This window comes from Corvus moneduloides, chromosome Z (genome assembly GCF_009650955.1).
Source record: "Corvus moneduloides isolate bCorMon1 chromosome Z, bCorMon1.pri, whole genome shotgun sequence".
NCBI classification, from domain to species: domain Eukaryota; kingdom Metazoa; phylum Chordata; class Aves; order Passeriformes; family Corvidae; genus Corvus; species Corvus moneduloides.
In genome coordinates this window covers 16879383-16894679 of record NC_045511.1, presented here as the reverse complement: position 1 = coordinate 16894679, position 15297 = coordinate 16879383, and the positions used below count along the sequence as shown (strand labels likewise).

At 38.7% G+C, this 15297-nt stretch overlaps 1 protein-coding gene across 9 annotated transcripts in view; it reads right to left on the bottom strand.

Annotated features, from left to right (window-relative positions):
- Nucleotides 1–155: 155 nt before the first annotated feature.
- UBAP2 (ubiquitin associated protein 2) overlaps nucleotides 156–15297 on the bottom strand; it is a 63647-nt gene continuing 48505 nt past the window's right edge. For 5 of the 9 annotated variants that reach the window (XM_032095316.1, XM_032095315.1, XM_032095317.1 and 2 more), the window contains 9 exons: nucleotides 13247–13306; nucleotides 12016–12068; nucleotides 7330–7397; nucleotides 6064–6253; nucleotides 5186–5390; nucleotides 3441–3715; nucleotides 2273–2451; nucleotides 989–1196; nucleotides 156–289 (listed from right to left, as the gene is read on the bottom strand). In XM_032095316.1, the coding sequence (XP_031951207.1) occupies nucleotides 260–289; nucleotides 989–1196; nucleotides 2273–2451; nucleotides 3441–3715; nucleotides 5186–5390; nucleotides 6064–6253; nucleotides 7330–7397; nucleotides 12016–12068; nucleotides 13247–13306 (1268 nt within the window). In that variant the 3' untranslated portion in view covers nucleotides 156–259. The remainder of the gene's footprint in view (nucleotides 290–988; nucleotides 1197–2272; nucleotides 2452–3440; nucleotides 3716–5185; nucleotides 5391–6063; nucleotides 6254–7329; nucleotides 7398–12015; nucleotides 12069–13246; nucleotides 13307–15297) is intronic. The other 4 variants (XM_032095320.1, XM_032095322.1, XM_032095314.1 and 1 more) reach the window with 3 other exon arrangements.

The window sequence follows — 15297 nt, the reverse complement described above, 5'->3', positions numbered from 1 at the left end:
ATCCCATACACTGCCCATAATACACCCATCAGCAGCAGACCTTCCCATGTACTGTATATAACATAAACTTCAGGCTCACACCAATATGAAATAAAGAATTGCATTAACATATAGGAAATGGTTGTGCTTTTGATCTAATGTAACTCACAATTTTAACTATCCAAGTTACACAGAGACGCCAATTTTTTTCCATTGAAAGATAAGACTTGAGAAGCACCAGTTGTTTTTTGGATAACGCTGGAGTACAGAAGTGGATAGTCTATGCTTGATCCTCACCAGTACATACGAGCTAGTGCAGAAGACAAGTGTGACTGAGCCAACACATAACAAAGGCCAGAAGCAAATAAACTTACAAACTCTCACAAGTTCCTAAAACATTTAATAAACTCAGTTCTCTTAAAACAAACCTACATTCCATATACAAAGAGAGCAGGTGTGTTTGAATCTCTCAAGAGATTCTCTGTCCTATATTAGACTTCTTCCATGCTTATTAAAATAACACATGAAACTAATTCCCACTGGTGTTAAAATACAAAAGAAAAGTAATGCTGGAGGGGCCAAAAAAAGTTTGGAATCCATTTGCTAGGTGCCATATAAATTTAATAAATAATATACCTTTCTATAGAAACTGTTAATTTATGGCAAAATACCATAATTAGTATTTATATACAGAGACAGTTCCTTTTTTAAAAGCTTAACTTCAGGGAAGGAAATTTGAGAAGAATTTTAAGTGTTACTAAGAAAAAAGGTCAAAAGACAATTTAAGATGTCAAAACCCAAAAAATCAGAGACTCTTACATCCCAAATACAGTATTGCCAAAAACTACTACACGCTAGGAAAAATGAAAACAAGTAACAGGGCGGGCTTGGGAATCAAAAATACCGCTGGGCATGCTTGGTCAAAGCATTAACGTATCAGAGGAACACAAGCCTAACACAGGTAAGAATATTCCCCCTTTTCAAGCTCCTGTTTCTCTAATGAACTCACCGCAACTGCAAGAGGGGTTGGTTCAGACGGAGCCATGGAGCTTTGGTACGCTATCCTGCTATGCACAGAAGTCTGGTCATAGGAGGAAGTTGTTACTGGGCTAGTGCTCTGGGATGAGCAGGTCAGACTGGAAGAGCTGATGGCAGAGGTTGTGTAGGTGGAGTCCTGTACTGTATTGGATATTGGCAAAGAGGTATTCAAAGGATCACTGGAAAAAAGAATTATTTATCATCTTGGTAAGTATTTCAAATACCTTCATGAAAATATCAGCTCCTGTATAGTTATCTTGAACTACCTTAAACATGCAGAAAAATCTACACTATTTATATTAGAAAATATAAGAACGTAAAAAAAAAGTCATAATATTGCTTTGGTCCCCACAAATCACTGCTTCAAAACATCAGCTGCACTAAGCACCACTCACCTTCCTCGTTCCAGCCCAGCCTCGACAAGAATTTACACACAAGCAGTTTTCAGTCATGTTATTTCTACCTTTTCCAAGGATAATTAATGATGATAATGTTTCTTTTTTAAACAAGCAGAATTGATAAAAGTCTGATATATGATGAGTAACCACAATAGGATTCTTTTTACAACAGAATCCTAATGTTACAGAATGAACTATGCAAAGAGCTAAAAAATACTTTAAAACATGCAGTAATGTTTTATTTTCCAGATAGTTTAAATGCAATGTATAAAACTAAAATTAATGTGAAAGTGCATTTTCATTAATATTTCTGAATTAACTTCAGGAAGCTTTTTACTGATGCCGATTTTTCAATGAAAAAGGAATTAAAAATGGTTTACTGGTACACTGGCACTTCACATTGGCTATTTTAGCATTTCAGTAAGAGCTTCTGCATACAGACAGCCTAGCTTCTCATTTTCTCATTCTGTAGGAGCATCAGGTCTGTAATCTGGTGCCAATCTACTAATATATGGTACAGAGGTCAACTCTGCTGGATTAGATGCAGAAAAATGTGGGTTGTGAGAAACAAACCCCCAAAAAACTTGAAAAGCAGGGCAATTCAACATGAGAAGGAAATCCTATAAAGGATAGCTTATTATAAGGTTATTTATACTCATGTCATCTCCAGCTTCACATTTACCCATCCAGGGAGATTTTGACTACCATTGGAGAAGAAATTCATCATTTAAGATACAACGCACAGAAAACAAGTCATCATATTTTTCCCTCCCATTACATTGTAACCGTGTCTTGATGTTTTTGGCACAAACTTGACCCCCTTCAAGAACACCTGAGAATGCAGGAGGGCAACTCACACATACTTTACAGATTTTGAATATAAGCTATTGTTGGTCGCCTGGCTGGTATTCTCACTGCTTGAAGTTGATCCAAACTCTGGGAGTGTAGGCTCTGATCCAAACTCAAGAGCTCCAAACTGAACATTTAACCCTGTCACGTCTGCTGACCCAGGCATCTCCACTGCAGAGGCAGGAATCTTAAAGGAAGAAAAAAAGCTGTAATTTCTTTGCATGCATCTCCAACCTGAAATTAATCCACTGATTCTGCCCTAATCTGGAGCTCAAGGAGTAAGACATACTGTTCTACCATACCAAAGTATCATCTGTGTACAACCCTCCCACCTCCACTAATATTCATATTGTGGCTACTAAGTCAATCTAAAAACCACTCAGCAACAGCCATTTTCCATACAGAGCAACCAGGCAGCTGCTTGCAAAAGATACCACCACAGTATTTTGGACCTAGTAACTATCCAGCTTAGTATTTCCTGCTTTATAAATAAGAAATATACCAAGCTCTTTGCTCTCCTTATCCCTAGCAATTTATATAAAATATATACTGAATAGAATCATAGAAATAATTTAGGTTGGACAAGAACATTAAGATCAAGTCCAGCTATTAAAGCCAGCACTACCAAGTCCTAAACCATGTCCCTAAGCACCGCGTCTTCACATCTTTTAAACAGTTCCAGGGATGGTAACTCCACCACTTACCGGGGCAGCCTGCTCCAATGACTGACAACCCCCTCAGTGATGACATTTTTCCTAATATCCAGTCTAAACCCTCCCTAGTGCAACTTGAGGCTGTTTCCTCTTGTCTTGTCACTTGTTACCTGGGAGAAAAGACTGATCTCCACCTGACTACACCCTCGTTTCTAGAGGGTGATCAGGTTTCCCCTGAGCCTCCTTTTCTCCAGGCTGAGCCCCTGCAGCTCCCTCAGCTGCTCCTCAGACCTGTGCTCCAGAGCCTTGCCCAGCTCTGCCCCCTTCGCTGGACATGCTCCAGCCCCTCAACATCTTCTTGTGTGAGGCACCCAGAACTGGACACAGGATTTGAGGTGCAGCCTCACCAGTGCCCAGTACAGGGGGACAGTCACTGCCCTGGTCCTGCTGGCCACACCACTGCTGACGCAGGTTTTTGTGGTTTTTACTTTTACTAAGGACAAGCCGCCATTCAATTACCCACCTTGGATGCTGGAGTTATCCTCCGTTTTGGTGGTTTTATCTGTTTCTGTTGGGTTTGATGAACAGTCACTGCCTGGTTATCCATAGAGATAGTGGGGAGCTGTAATATTTTGCTAACAGCTGTAGAGGTGTCTACTGGTGATGGCTCTCGAAGTTTTACCTGGGAGGAGGACGACTCCAGCCCAGGAGGAGGAACAGGAACCACCTGCATTTGTTGTTGCTGTCGCTGGGTCAGCTGGCTCAGAACTGGAGATGGGTCAGGCTGGGATTTAAAGTCTGGTCAGTGTTGGGAAAAAGAAATATCAAAATTAAAGCACTGAACTCTGCTCTTCACAGTTCTACTCTTTATGGAAGAATCTGGGTGATGCTTAACAGTTACAATTCTATAGCATTTGCAAGTCTTTTCAGACATCAGAGCAATTTCACATTCATCATTTACCGCTCTAACAGTAATAAGGACAACAGTTGATACACTTTCTACTTTAAATAAACAGCTGTGGCCAAGCATTATTTATTTTTTTCCAAAAGTATGAGAACAAACCTATCTACACAGTCACAATATTATCACACACAAGTCCTCAGAAACTGTTTTGCATTATTTTAATCAAACACTTCAAGTTTCACTGCAGTTAACTGTGCAATAAAATGTGATTATTTCCAAGGGGTAAAGAGGTATTATGATTTAGGATTCCCTACCCTGCCCTGCAAAGAAGAAGATGTAAAAAAAAAAAAAAAAAAAAAAGAAAAGAAAATAAAATCTTCTACTATTTCATAATAGCTGAGAGTCAAAGAGATGCTGGACATGAACAGGTTTTTTCCCAAGTCTTCTCTTTCATAGTTTTCAGATGCTGAAAGCCATGAAGTGACCTAAAGCACTGGTCAACCACTATAGAGATCTACAGCATTTTCAGTGTGAAGGGCTTTTTATTCAGTTCATGAAGTCCATTAGAAAGCATTAAAATGTACACAAACTTTTTTTTTTTTAGAATTTCTGTATGTCAAAGATAGTAATTGCTACCAATGGCTGCTTATCTACACATAAGCATATATACATACACATGAGAGATACAAGAGCTATCCTCTTCACAGTGAGGATACTGCTAGGATCAACACTGCAGAAACCAAGTTTCTGTCATTTTCACTGTTGCTACTAATTTTACTCAATTACATGAAAAATTCATACAATTATAAATATACAAAACAAATAACCTGAATCATTCGCAGCACACTAGAGGAAGAACACTGAGGCATTATGCGCATTATGAAGAAATTACATAGTACTCATTCAAAATTCATGTAATGAGTAAAGAGAAAATTTGTGGAAAAAAAACCAAAACCAAAATACAGTACACAACTTTACACTCAGCTAAAAGCAGCATAGCTACAATGAAAATAAGTCTTTCCCCACATTTGTTGAAAAACAGTCACCAACAAAGTTCCATATAAATATTCAAGCACACTAAATCAAAGATGTCATTACATGGAAGGCTCAATAACTCTAAAGATGTAATAACACTTATGGATAGGCTTAAGCTTAACAAAACTTAGTTTATGATATATATACTTGTGATGTCTATTACCAGCAAATAAATGTCACATTTAGAATGATTGTAACTAATTGTATTACTAGGATTACATTTTTTAGAAAGTCTTTCATTAAAGTAATTTTAAACTATCATTGGCACTAAGAAATCTTACCAGCTAATAGAGAGAGAAAGAGAAAAGAAGCTGTGTCAAAGCACTTACCAAACTGACTGAGGACTGAGGACTGAGTAATAGGTGGTTTTAGATCCCAGGATGACGCAGCAGCTGTGCTAGTGGTGCTATTGGTTTGTTGAGAGGTAAACTGACCCAATCCTGGTGATTTCAATTGGTCCAAGATTTGGGAACCAGTAGAGTTTGCCAATTTAGAAGATCTGAGCTCTCCAAAGCCAGAACAAAGAACTGCCGACTACCAAAAAAGAAGAAGAGGGGAAGGAGCAGAGTTAATTTTTTAAGTAATAATTGAACATAATCATAGGGTCAATGTCTACAAGCTGCTATCTGGCAGCAACTAAAATCTATTCAAGACCTAGCTTACTAACAAATGACCAGTAAAAACTTCCACCACTGGAATACTAATAATACTAACTTAATTGAACCCATGCATCTCAAAATATCATAGATTTACTAATAGTTGGACCAATTTTTAGAGAATAAACACCTCATCTCACACCCTCAAAACTGACTCAGGAACAGGCATGCTTCCACAAGAAGTAGTCAAGAATGTGCTTGGAAATAACACATTCGGTTTTCTGGCCTAGAACTCTTAACTATAAACAAATTATTTTATCGTACATGAGCAAGCAATTAGCACATCTGCTCTAATAAAAAATTAATACAACTACTTCATGTAAACGCAGAAATAACTAATCAGCAAAATGAAAAAAAGTAATTTTTGGGGGGTGGTGGGATGAGGGAGGAGTGTGAAAGGAAGGAATGATATTTTTTATTTTCAACTTTTTTAACAAATACCAAAACACCTCATGAAATGACTGGCACTGGAAAAGTTGTTTACCCTGAAATATTTACTCATGAAAAACACTTGGGAAACATAATATTTAGAAAGCTTAAGATAGTTTTACCAGACTTTGAGGAGAATAAGAGTTTACAGCACTGGAGTTGCCCGTTCCTGATGCCATCTGGGCGCTGTGCTGAGAATTTGTGAACACTAATGCTTGGCCGAAGGTCTGCTGCTGGGGAGCCTCAAATGAGTTGCCTTCTGTCTCTTGGGTAGATGTCACTGGCTTTTGAAGCAGTGTCACCAAATCAATGCTGTAAGACAAAGTGAAATTTGGCTGGAATGAACACAGTGATTAAACTGTACTGACACTGCGGCAAGCACTAACAATACTAAAGCTGCCATTCCAGCAACAGAATTACTACTGATTAACAGTCTTTTCAAACGTTTTTTTGTCTATCATACAAAAGAGATAGAAAAGAATTTTTTGCCAGCAAGAAACAAACACAAAAAAACCATCCCAATTTGAGTGGATTAACTAAAACATTTTCTAACATAATTTGAGGGACATCCACTAGAAGAACAGAATAAAAAACATATGAATATACTACCTTTAAGAAAGAAAGGAGTGTAACCTATAGACCACCCGACACCATGCCTCATGCAAATCACATCCATATTATGTGGAAAATTTTGCTGCAGTACAGCAGAATCAGGATGTTTGGGACCATTAGCCTATTTAGTTTTTAGATTTCATGCTATCCAACTACCGAAGTATTCATTGCTAAACTTCGGTGTTCTCTCCATGAACATGGGCTAATGAAGGCAGCTGATTCCACAACATCACCAGCAAGGCATTGGAAGACAAAGGCAAGCAAAGGAAGGACAGCAACTGACATTTTTGGTTCTTGACCTTAACCCTCTATCATCAGTAAAGGCTTGTAGCTGAGATGTTTACCAGGAAATTCACCTTTTTGCCAATGCAAGCTTTCATTTATCGTGTTTGTCAAAGCACTACATTCTGAACACTTTCTGCATCTACAAAGGCAGGCTTTCCATTTTCTGGACACTAAAGCCAGAGCTTCCTTTTTTCAACAGTAAAAATCTTTTCTTCCCAGCTACTTTTCTTCGTTCCTGTGAGCAGTCCTGATGCAGAAGATGTATTACGCTCACCTGTTTGGTAAGTTTGTCTCCACTTTCACAGTAGAAAATATGTAAGTCAGGAATTCACAGAAACAACAATTTGCAAGCAAGGCTTTTTCCATTTTGAGATGAGTTTGACCAATCTCTGACAGAGTTTTTATTCAATATTTTATGCATGGCAAGCTAACATTGCTTAATCAAGGAGCAGGTTTTTAAAGCATAGAGAAAACATGGAAGAAGAGCTTACCTTTGCCCAGGAGTCACATGATTCTCTGCTGGAACAGAAGATGCAGTGAAGACTTTTGTTTCAGAAAGCTGAAAAAGAGATGGGGGAAGAATTTTAATCCCACACATGCTCACACTTCCCTCTTGCAACAACTGCAGAAATTGCATTTTGGCCATGCACTTTCAAGATAAAAGTAAAGTCAAACTACCATTACAAACAGCTACTCTGAAGCTCTGCTTAAAAAGACGAAAACATGTAGTCAAACTTCAGTAAAATCATCTCCACAGAATCAAGTACCTATTTAATTAGAGGGTTGGGTTAGGAAATCTGACCTACTGAAAACACGCACCAGTATAGAACAGTATACCAAAGTAACTACATCAGTTTGGGAAACAGTTTAACTGAAATACACCAGCAGAAAGCAATTAATGTGACAGCCATTCTATCATCAGTGTGCAGACAATTTATGACACTATAGAGCAACTCCGATAAATCTTGTTGCACAAGGGTAACACATTGGACTGCTCCCACCCATTTCAGGTATCCTTGCATGTGACATTTCAGCTCCCACCACCAGCAGAGGCAGGTAGGTACAGGTAAGTACAGGTAAATACAGTGAACCAGCACGCATGGTTCTTTCTTGGCAGCTCTGTTAGGAGTGGAAATAAAGACTTTAACTGAGTGCTCTGAGAGCAGAGTTCAAAGACAGTAATAAAATGAGAGCCATGCTGACACTCATGTAACAAGTCAGACCACCCACAGAGGAAAGCTGCACTTTTTTCACCATGCTGTTACAATACAGAGAGATACTGCACAGGCACCTGGGACTTGCACAGGCAACCAGAGGAGCTGGTTGAGTCTTCAGGGGAAAAGAAGGGGTTGGTTTTCTGTCGTTGGATTTTTTTAACAGTTTTTCTTGTTTAAAAAGTAATAGTTGAACAGCTACAACTTCCTAGGGCTAATTTGTTTCTACTGACATGAGTACTTGCAAACCAGAATAGGTCTTAAGCCAGCACAGGTTAAGTTTAGCAAGACAGAGATATGCAAGTACAACATTAATATTTTAAACTTAATTTTCACAAAATCACCCTTACTTCCTTTGGTTTAGCCTTGTCTTTGACTGAAGAGTAACTGACCTATTCAAACACACACACAAAGAATACCTTCAGAACATGCCATTTGATACAGCTCTTCTAGGAAATGATGCATTTTTAATTGCATACATTGCTAGCAGCCCAGTTCAAAGGACATCACGGACATGAGCCGATTTCATCTGCCATCCCACAGGCAGGTCTACTGAGAACATGTGTACCCCTGAACATGGACATCTGATAGGGATTCTCCTGTGAAACACTGTTGATTTAAGAAGGGCACAAAGAGATGTCTGGGAGCAAGTCACCACTCAGAGGCAAAGTAAAGATATTTCATATACTCTCCCAGCACCCTCTTACAAGCAGCACATGAGGCCTTGAAGAAATTGGTACTACCACAGTTCCTCCCTCCATTTCTTGCCCTTCCCTTGCTGCCAACACAATACACTTTAATCCCTCATTTCTGGATCACCTGTCCTGAGATTGATGCTGACAGCCCACAGCTCTATGTACTGACCAAAACAAAGAAAGAACATTCCACTTAAGTACATTTCAGTTAAAAAGGCTGTTCCTCTATTGTTCAGCCCTTTCCCCATTGTGTGTTTTAGTTTAGAGCAATGTTCTACTGTACTTTCTGGGGTGTTACAATATTCCCGCATTACATGGCACAAAGTCAGCTAATGGCACAAGCAGCACTCTATGGTCTGCAATCCCTTGGTTAAATATTAAATTCTTTGTAATGTCAATAGCTTCTTACATTCACATAACCCAGGAAAAGACTAACCATGGCTAAAACACTGATGAATCCCAAAAATTAAGCTAATTAAGGAGGATGTTTGTGACAATGCAAAAACATGCTTGATGTGTGAGAGAGTAAATGTTCTCTACAGATGAACCAGCATGCAAACAAAAGTCTCCAGCTACCAGCTCAGCTACACTGAGGTTTACACTACATCCTGTGGCAAACTCACTGCCACAAGGTCCAATCAAGCACTTAATTCAGGACTCTGCAGAGATTACAGCATTCGTCAAAACACGTGTTTTGTGCTGCAGCTGCTGCAAAGTTTTATTACACAGATGTATTTAGTATTTCTTAGAAGCAGTATTTTCAGCTCCTAACCAAGCCATTTAGCTCGCTGCACACTACACTCACAAATCTTTCACTGAGGCTCTGGTATTTTCCCAGAACTGAACGAATGGTTGTGAGGCATTTGCCGGTGCTGGCCTCACAGCAGTATGTCCTCCATCTGCAGTGAAATGCCCGTGCTTTCCAGCTCCTGCTCCTATAATAAAATCATTCTCCAATCACCAAACAGACAACAGACTTGACAACTAGCTACCAGCTCCTAAAGGAATACAGGAATGTTGAGGAGAAGAGGAAAATATACTCCAGCATCCTTGAAGAAATTCAACATCAACAAATCAGAAATTAAAAAAAGCTTATTACTGTTTTGGTATGATGTAGCAAAGGTAAAAAAATTAGAACAAGTTCTCATGCTGCTTCCTGGTAAAGAAACCATTTCCACCAAAACACACTTTCTCTTTTTTTTTTTTTCCTTCCTTTTTTTTTTAAGAAGTGTTGCTGCTGTTTCAAATAAACTAGTACTACTAACACTACAGAAAATGTTTGCCATTACCCACTTTCTGGCAATTTGTATTTATTCTATTTCCCTCCTTTGGATAGTTTCTGTAGTTAAACTTTACATTCTTTAGCCAGGAGAGCATGACCACAATTTTAAGAGCAAAATCCAAAGCCACCTACAGTACCTCAATATTTGCCTAGTCCTTCATTGTTCATGCCCTGAATATCCCTTAAACAAAATACAACCTCCTATTTTCACCACAAGCAGTTTCCATTCTATTTAATAGCAGGTAGACAACCTATTATACTTGCTCAATACTCACTACAAAAGATAAGAACCAGACAGGACTATTAGGTCACAAAGACCTAATTCTTCTCAGGTCAAACAACGTTAAACTTCACTCATTTGCTCATAACTTTTATCTGACTAGAGAACACCACATTTAAACAGAAATATTCTTCAGAGAACCTGGTCTTTCCCTGCAGACAGGAAATATATCAGCTTCCTTGATTCTTTTAATCAACAGTCATGCCCCTAGAACTGTTTGTTATACACTTAAATGCATGGATCCATTTTCCAGACAGAGGTTCATATTACACCTCTGCTAGACTAAAACCAGAATCCATCATATGCTCCTAAAGTAATCCTTTTCAGATTCCCTAAACTAAAATCTCCCTTCTTAATGACCTCTTTGATCAGTCATTTTCAGCTATTATACACAATTTTTCATCTGTAAAAGCAATGAGAAATTGGATTTGGTCCTTAAGAATCAAGTTCAGAAGCATCCACATACAGAAATAACTCAAGAATGATTAAGAGATGGGGAAGAGTGCCAACAGGCAAAAAGACTACAATAGGAACTTCTAGATAGAGCATCAGCTCATGCTGAGCTGTTCTTTTTCCATCATCCCCTACAATCCTGAGAACTTTTCAGTTGCTGCTTTCCAGAAACCAGGCCCTTGTTCTTAAGGTGTGTCTGTGTTCCTATAAAACAAATGGATATTTGGCTATATGAAAGCATTTTTCACTGGGACAGCTCAAACGTTGCAGAGGTCCAAATCTCTCTGCATGACTGGCTTACTTTTAAATGCTATTCCAATACCTTTTGGATTTCACAAACATTTTATTAAGCAATTGTTTTAGTTTTACTTCCAAATCATTGATAGAGTCACTAGATGGCATCTGGCCCAGGACTGGGGCGCACTCCTACAAAAGCCCACATTCAGTAAGGGTCCTTCTGTAACAGATTTATTTGCCAAAATCTGCAAGGCGGATTTCAATGCACTAATGTGTTTGGTGATAGAATACAATTATTTTTAGAACAAATGATATAATATATTTTCCTTTTTTTTTTTTTTTTTGTTGCCTGTTTTGGGCTAATGTATCTGCATCTTGGCATTTTATTCACTCTTTCTGAATATTAGCAGACAAACAACTTTCTCCTAGGTTACAGGGATTTTTCCAGGATCCAAAATGAATAAAAATTAACAATGGCTAGAGATTTCAAAATTCATTTGCAAATTATTCAGCTCTAGTAACTAATTAGAACAAATTCCATCCCTAGTCAGCATGCTCAGCACCTCTCCCATACTACAAATGTTGTATAGTACCAGCATCAAACATGGGTGAGAACAGCCCATAAATTTCCACCACCCCTAGCCCTTAGTCCACCTCTAGCACATACTGAAGAAACTGAGGACAGGTGTAAAATGTCCGCTTTTGATGACATTAACTGATACAGAAAACCTAGGAATTTAAGAGTTTCTTTCAATTATCTCGAAAGATACACCCCCGTCACCAGGTAAGGATGGAGTTTTCGTATCAGTTACATGACATTTTCACACATTTCCAGGAATAACACTGACATGCCACCCTGCAGGGGGAAGCAAGAGGGATGATTTCTGAGACAATCTCTCACTCTTCTGAAAATAAACTTGAAATAATGGGTGTTACTTCAAATACTTAGTTTTTGAAAACAACACAGACTGAAGAGAGTAAATAATCAATTGGTATATCCAACAAGTTGCACTTACATCTTCATTCCAGTCTTCTGCTGTCCATTCTTCTATTGAGTTTTTCCATGCTCCTATCATAATTGGGGGAAAGAAAGAAAACAGGTTCAAGTTAAAGGCACAACATTGTGTTTCAATCTTTCTGCTTTAAGAGCAATCCTGTTTTCATTATCAGTGGAAAACAAAGCAAGGAGATGGAGGTTGGACATATACTTGGAAACAAGGGTGTAAGCTCTAGGAAACTGGTCTGCAAAATTAAAATTTTGGGAGGGAAACACTACCACTCCTCCATTCCCCTGCCATTAATTTCTGTTTTCAGCAATTTCTTAGCCACTGTGGTACCAGACTTAATTCGCATGAATGCACATCTGCACCCAGCAATTAATACCAAACATTGGAAGAACTTCCTCCTGTGGGCCCAACAACGGTGAGAGGCTACTCAACCCTGCCACAGGATCCCCTAGTTTCATGCACAAATGCATACAGAACAAAACATAACCACAGCACCTGCTCTGATATCCACAATCCTACTTTCAACACATTCAATTTCAAGACCCAAGCCTGTGGGGACTACTTTCCAACCTGTTATCTCACGCTTCAGAGTAGAACAACTCCAACTCCTTCCCCTGAGAGAGCAATTTATCTTATAAATAATTCTTACAATGGTAGCAGGACAGTCTTTAAATTTCCATTGTAGCTAAAAAACATTTCCTGTAACTTGTGGCAGAGTTGATATGGAAAACACTGGAGCATGCAGAAATAGGAAAACTACAGAAAACAATCCTATGGATGCAAAAACCTGACCCCTTCTATTGGAAACTGCAGGTAGAGACATGCAAGAGCAATAAAAGGACTTAAGGCCTTGACCACCAGCAGAAGTACAGGGGAGGTTATCCCAACAACAACCAGAGCCTTTGTGTAAACTATGCAACCACGAGGAAAGAGAACACCAGCACCAAAGGTAGTGCCACCAGCACCGTGGATCAAGTACAAAAACAAAAGGACCACTGCTTCAACCACCTCCTTTCACTTAACCAGAACTGTCTGAGATGCATTAATACAGAAATAAGCCCCCCAAAGACAGCATCAAAGCCACCTGGTGTAATGCTAGCACTGCATTGGTGCTTCCTCTCGTACCCCGTGACACCGCAGCAGGTTTTGGCAGAGGAGGGTCGAGCGGCGCCAGTTCAGTCAGGCAAACGGGCCAACCATGAAGGTTACACACAGTGCAGGAAAGAGTGGAGGCTTATACCTTGGAATCCAAAATTATTTGGCAGGTCCTGAGCAAGGTAACATCCACCCTGCGTTGGCTCTGTGGAGCAATACAGAGTTGCCTGAAACATCTCATTGCTCACATTTTAGCAAACAGCCCCTAGCCAGGGCTGATGTTTTTACAAATAACCATACCCTGTAGCAAAACTACTACAATGCCTCAAATTTCTAGAGTAATCCACACATTTCTACAGAAATTTTGAAAAGGAGGAAAAGTCCTTTTAGAGGAAGAGTTGATTTTCTTTTCCTTCCCCTGACCAGCACAGAACCCCTCCCCCCAGTATTTCTTCTTCGAAGAAGAAATACAAGTATTTGCCCTGCTTGTATTTATCTCTCATAAGCCAGTGCCAGGGTCTGTCTCTAGAAGACAAGCCTTTAGAACACTAAAACAGAGCTTGGAGTCTGATAAAATAAACTCTAAAAGAGCTCAGATACATCAAGCCAAACACTCAAGTATTTTCCACCACCAATGGGACCAAACCTGTTTGGAATAATATTTGTGATGTTTTCCTGAATTCAACTTAAACAATTATCTCTTGTTCCTTCTCATAAAACTAATTCTGAGAGTTTATTCTTTTAAATACTGTGTACAACCCTTCACCCTTTTATTAGCTTACCCAAGCTGCCAAGTTAACTAGTGTCATTTACTAACACTCTTCCTTCCCAGCTCAATCCTTCCAGTCTAAGTTATTTCAGTACTCTTCTCTGCACTTCTCAAATCCATTTTGAATGTCTTCCTCCCATTGATGGGATTTCTAAGTCAGATCTTGCAACAGGCGCATCAATTTCTTTTTAGTCCAAAATCCACCTTGGCATTACTGCAACTCATGCATCCTCTTCCCAATCTTTCCCCCAAGCTTTGCAAAGCATCACAATTCAAGAGTTCTCTGTTTTCCATCAAAATAATGCTTTGTGTTTTCAAGGATCCTTGTCATATCTGCTTCAACCTAGATGGTTATTTTTGACTCTGTCTTGTTTCTCTTTGTAACAAGTTCAGTTTTAGAAAGTTATCAAGACAATAAAAATACACTTCTTGATTAGTCTTCAGCTATTTTCCTCGAATTCCCATCTCTTCCTGTCACACTACTTAATTTTTTACCCTTTCTTTGAATAACCATTGATATTAGCCCCAAAATAAATTTAACTTGGTCTATGTCAAACTTATGTACTAATTCTTTCCTTCTGGATTACATTTGCATTCTAGAAAGATTTGAAGGTTTCCTTAAAATGTTGCTTCTGACTTTTACCGCAGATATTAAAAAAAAAAAAACAAAACACAAAAACCCCACAAAAACAAAAACTCAAACACCAACTTCCTTGTACCTTCCAAAGAACACAACTGACCCTCTTGAAAGTTATCCTATAATTTATTTTTTATTTCTTGTCATTCTTCAGTTTCAGAGTAATTTAAGGCTGTTCATAACTAAGATAACAAAGGAAGTTTTTCAGTGAAACTTATGAAACTCTATCAAAGTAGAGATGTGAGTAAATTACCAGAACACAAGGCCATTTCTAAAACCAACTTTGAGAAGTGAGAACCTCCAATAAAATTCGTGTATAACAACTGCTGTAATTTGCGCTCATTTTCTCCCACTGCCCTGTACATTACAAAAAATGTAAGAGAGGAATCATGCTGCTCAAGTTTATTCCCTTTTGGAGGAGGATTGGTCATTTGGTTTCTACTTATCTGTCCCTTCTCTTTGCCTTTCAGCTGTACATTTTTTCTATATAAATTAGGATGCAGGAAAACTGATGCTGTATTATTTGGAATACAAGTAGACTTAAACATTATGAACTATTAAAGACTTGGCCTTCAGTTCAACCAACAACACTAAATTTAATGTCCAAAGAACCAGCTAGCTTTTCTACTGCGTTACACAACACTGAACCTAGAAATACTATTCAAGTTACCATGAGTCCTCTTGCATCTGCAAGAATTCAGGGCATGAGGTTCTAGGGCACTTTCAGAGTACACACAACAGAAACTACATTTTGGAAACAAATACTGTATTTATTTTCAATGAAAATATT